Source organism: Homarus americanus, unplaced genomic scaffold, assembly GCF_018991925.1.
Source record: "Homarus americanus isolate GMGI-L3 unplaced genomic scaffold, GMGI_Hamer_2.0 scaffold24045, whole genome shotgun sequence".
NCBI lineage: Eukaryota > Metazoa > Arthropoda > Malacostraca > Decapoda > Nephropidae > Homarus > Homarus americanus.
Window position 1 is genome coordinate 1 of NW_024716404.1, and position 5,163 is coordinate 5,163.

At 58.7% G+C, this 5,163-nt stretch overlaps 1 protein-coding gene across 1 annotated transcript; it reads right to left on the reverse strand.

The window, feature by feature from the left end:
* Nucleotides 1-1,557: 1,557 nt before the first annotated feature.
* LOC121858135 (proline-rich receptor-like protein kinase PERK2) lies at nt 1,558-3,551 on the reverse strand (the record flags this gene model as incomplete). The annotated part of the gene is made up of 2 exons (XM_042354363.1): nt 2,886-3,551; nt 1,558-1,977 (listed from the first exon to the last, which is right to left on the reverse strand). Coding segments are annotated over exons 1-2 (1,086 nt in total), but the record flags the coding sequence as incomplete, so codon positions are not given.
* Between the last annotated feature and the right edge of the window lie 1,612 nt (nt 3,552-5,163).

Genomic DNA, 5,163 nt, shown 5'->3' on the forward strand with positions numbered 1-5,163 from the left:
AGGGATGACAGGTTGGTGTGGGATGACGCAGGGTTGGTGTGGGAGTTGACGCAGGGATGACACAGGTTCAGTGTGGGGATTGAGCACAGGTTGGTGTGGGATGACACAGGTTGACACAGGGATTGGCACAGGGTTGACACAGGATGGCACAGGGTTGGTGTGGGGTTGAGCACAGGTTGGTGTGGGGATGGCTGCAGGGGTTGGCACAGGGATGGGCACAGGTTGGTGGGATTGGGCACAGGTTGGTGTGGGATTGAGCCTGGGTTGGTGTGGGGTTGGCAGGTTGGTGTGGGGATGGCCTGCAGGTGGCCTGGGGTGGCACAGGGGTGTGTAAGAGGTTGACACAGGGATTGGTATGGGATTGGCCTGGGTTGGTATGTGGGGGTGGCCTGGGGGTGGCACAGGCCTGGGGTGGCCTGGGGGTGAGTATGGGGTGGCACAGGGTGGTATAGAGGTTGGCACAGGGTTGGTGTAAGGGTTGACGCAGGTTGACACCAGGTTGGTGTGGGATGACACAGGGGTTGACGCAGGTTGGTGTGGGGATGACACAGTGATCAGGGGTTGGTGTGGGGATGGCAGGGATGGGATTGACACAGGTTGGTGTGGGGTTGACACAGGTTGGTGTGGGATGACACAGGGGTTGGTGTGGGGTTGGCACAGGGTTGGTGTGGGGATTGACACAGGTTGGTGTGGGGAGCACAGGGATGGCACAGAGTTGGTGTGGGATTGACACAGGTTGGTGTGGGATTGGCCTGGGGATTGGGGTATGGAGTGCTGGGGGATGACACAGGATTGACACAGGATGACACGGTGACACCGGTGTGGGATGGCCTGGTTGGTGTGGGTTGACGCAGGTTGTGTGGGATGACGCAGGGTGGCACAGGTTGGTGTGGGATTGACACAGGTTGGTGTAAGGTTGACACAGGGTTGGTGTGGGGATGACACAGGGTTGGTGTGAGTTGGCACAGGTTGACACGGTGACTGGAGTTGGTGTCAGGTTGACACCCAGGGGTGTGGGGATTGGCTGGGTTGGTGTGGGATGACACAGGTTGGTGTGGGGATTGACACAGGTTGGTGTGGGGTTGGCACGGGTTGGGTTTGGGGTTGCCTGGGGTTGGTGTGGGGATGACACGGAGTTGACACAGGATTGACACCCAGGTTGAAGTGTAAGGGATTGACACCAGGGGTGGGGTGTGTCAGGGGATGACACAGGATGGTGTAGTTGACACAGGTTGGTGTGGGATTGACACAGGGATGACACCAGGTTGGTGTGGGATGACGCAGGTTGGCACAGGTTGACACAGGTTGGTGTGGGGATGACGCAGGTTGGGATGACGCAGGTTGACTGGGATGACCAGGGATGGTGTGGGATGGGCACAGGGTTGGTATGGGGATTGGGCAGGGTGGGTGTGGGGTGTGCAGGGATTGGGCTGGGTTGGTGTGGGGATGGCACGGTTGGTGTGGGATTGACACAGGGTTGGTATGGGGTTGGCATGCAGGGGTTGACACGGGATGACACAGGTGGTATGGGGTGGCCTGGGGTGGTGTAAGTTGTACAGGGGTGACATTGCGGTGGCACAGGGATGGTATGGGATTAACAGGGGTGGTATGGGGTGGCACGGGGTAACGCAGGTTGGTATGGGATGACACAGGATTGACACAGGTTGGTGTGAGGATGACACAGGGTTGGTGTGGAGTTGACCTGAGGTTGGTGTGGGGATGACACAGCAGGTTGTGTGGGGATGACACAGGTTGACACTGGGGATTGACGCAGGGTTGGTGTGGGATTGACGCAGGTTGGTGTAAGTTGACACTAGCAGGTTGGTGTGGGGTTGACACAGGGTTGTACAGGTTGGTGTGGGATGACACAGGGTGACACAGGGGTGACACAGGGTTGGGGTATGGGGATGGCACGGGGTTGGTATATGGGGTGACACGGGGATTGGTACAGGATGGCACAGGGAGCAGGGAGTTAACCTGGGGATTGGTATAAGGATGACACCAGGATGAACACAGAGTTAACACAGGGTGGTATGGGTTAACAGAGGTGGGTATAGGATGACAGGTTGAGTAAGGGGTTACACCATTGAGTGGTATGGGGTGAGCACAGGGGTGACACAGGGTGACGACAGGTTGGTATGGGGTAACACAGGGGTGGTTGATAACCTGAGATGGTGTGGGAGTGCCTGGGTGGTGTGGGTTGGCAGGGGTTGGTATGGGGTGGCACAGAGTTGGTATGGGGGTGTACTGGGGTTGGCACAGGGTGGCCTGGGGTGGTATGGGGTCCTGGGGTGCAAGAGCACAGGGGTGAGTATGGGGTGGCACAGGGTGGTATGGGGAGTGAACACAGGGTGACACGGGTAAACAGGAGTGAGTATAGGGAGTAACCTGGGGTGGTGTAGGGTAACACAGGTTGGTATAGAGGTAACACAGGTTGGTGTGGGGTGACGCAAGGTAACACAGGAGTGTGGGTAGATATGGAGTGAACAGGGGTGACACAGGGTAACACAGGGGTGAGTATGAGGTGGCTTTGGGTGGTATTGGGATGGCACAGGGTGGTATGGGATGGCCTGGGGATGACACAGGGTGGCCTGGGTTGAGTATAGAGATTGACACGGGGTGGTATGGGATGACACAGGTTGACACAGGGGTGATACAGGGATAGTGGGGATGACACCCAGGATTGACACAGGGTTGGCACAGGTTGGTATGGGGTTGGCACAGGGTTGAACTGGGGATGGCACAGGGTTGGTATGGGGGTGGCCTGGGGGATGAACAAGGGATTAACCTGGGGATGAGTATAAGGATAACACAGGGGTAACCTGGGGTGTAGTATAGAGTTAACACAGGGGTAACACGGTAACACAGGGTAGTATAGGAGTAACCTGGGGGTGAGTATAGGGTGGCGCAGGATGACAGGGATGACACAGGTTGGTGTGGGATTGAACCGGGATTGACGCAGGTTGGCACAGGTTGGTTGTGGGGACACAGGATTGGCAGGATGGCAGGGTTGACACAGGGAGTTGGTGTGGGATTGGCACTGGGGAGTTGGTGTGGGGATTGGCAGGGATGACACACAGGTTGACACAGGATGGTGTGGGGTTGACACAGGTTGGTGTGGAGTTGACGCAGGTTGGTATGGGTTGGCCCGGGGATTGACAGGTTGGTGTGGGGTTGACGCAGGGATTGACACAGGGGTGGCCTGGGGTTGACACAGGGATGGTATGGGGATGACACAGGGTGGTGTGGGGTGGACCAGGGTTGACGGGATGGGTTGGTATGGGGATGACACAGGGTTGGGCACAGTGAGGATGGTGTGGGGTGACGCAGGGTTGGTATGGGGTGACAGGGGTGGTGTGGGATGACACTGGGTTGACGCAGGTTGGTGTGGGATGACGCAGGGTGACGCAGGTTGGCAGGTTGGCACAGGTTGGTATGGGATTGACACGGGTTGGTGTGGAGTTGACACAGGGATTGGCACAGGTTGAGCACAGGTTGGTATGGGGTGACCAGGTGACACAGGTTGGTGTGGGATTGACACAGGTTGGCATGCACGGTGTACAGGGATGGTGTGGGGACACAGGTTGGTGTGGGGTTGTGCACAGGTGGCACAGGTTGACACAGGTTGGTGTGGGATGGGGTTGGTGTGGGGGTGTCACGGTTGACACAGGGGTGGCAGGGTGGCTGGGTTGGCCTGGGGTTGGTGTGGGGTTGACACGGGACCTGGGGATGACACAGGTTGGGGCAGGTTGGTGTGGGATTGGCAGGTTGGTGTGGGGATTGGCACAGGGGTTGGTTATGGGGATGACGTAAGTTAACACAGGGGTTGGTATGGGGATGACACAGGTGGTATGGGGAATTGACACAGGGGTGTAAGAGTTGATAAGTGTAACCAAGTTGACACAGGGATTGACACAGGTTGGTGTGGGGATTGAGCACTGAGGTGGTGTGGGGGCTGGGGTGACGCAGGTTGGTGTGGGATTGACAGGTTGGTGTGGGATGGCACAGGTTGGGCCTGGGGTTGGTGTGGGTTGAGCAGGTTGGTGTGGGGGGTTGACGCAGGGTTGGTGTGGGGATGAGGTTGGGGTGTGGGGTGACACAGGGACACTAGGTTGGCACAGGGTTGGTGTGGGGATGGGTTGGTGTGGGGTTGTCGCAGGATGACGCAGGGGTAGCCTGGGGTTGGTGTGGGGTTAACCTGGGGTGTAGGATTGACACAGGGTGGCCTGGGGTGACACAGGGGTGGCACAGGGGTGGTGTGGATGGCGCTGGGGTAACCTGGGGTGGCACTGTGGGGTGGTGTGGGGTGGCACAGGTTGGTGTGGGGATGACGCACAGGTTGGTGTGGGGTGACAGGTGGTGTGGGGTGGCACAGGTTGGTGTGGGGATGGCAGGGGTGGCGGTTGCGCAGGTTGGTGTGGGGTGGCACAGGGGTTGGTGGGGTTGGGGTGTGGTGGGCGCAGGTTGACCCAGGTTGGTGTGGGGTTGACAGGTTGGTGTGGGGTGGTCAGGGTTGACACGGGTTGGCACCAGGGTTGGTGTGGGGTTGGGGATTGCACGGGGTTGGTGTGGGGTTGGCACAGGGGTGTGGGGATGACAGGGGGTGGTGTGGGGATGTGGGTTAGCTGGGTTGGCTGGTTGGTGTGGGGTGGCACAGGGGGTGTGGGGTGTCCTGGGGTGGTGTGGTTGACACCAGGGTGGTGTGGGATGACACTGAGGTTGGTGTGGGGATGGCCTGAGGTTGACGCAGGTGACACCAGGGTTGGTGTGGGATGGCACAGGGTTGGTGTGGGATTGAGTTGGTGTGGGGTTGACACAGGTTGACGGGTGTGGGTTGGCACAGGTTGGTGTGGGTTGGCACGGGGATTGGTGTGGGGTGGCCTGGGGTTGGTGTGGGTGACACAGGTTGGTGTGGGGATGGCCTGGGTTGGTGTGGGGATGGCACAGGGTTGGGGTATGGGGTTGACGCAGGTTGACACGAGTTGGCACAGGGTGGGTATTATGGGGTTAACCTGTGGGGATGGTATGGGGTGACACAGGTTGAGGTGTGGGGTGGCTTACAGGGAGTGGAACACAAGGGAGTTGTACAGGAGGATGAGCTTAGCATGGGAGTGAGACCTGGAGATGGTGTGTAGGGTGACACAGGTGGTGTGAGGATGACAG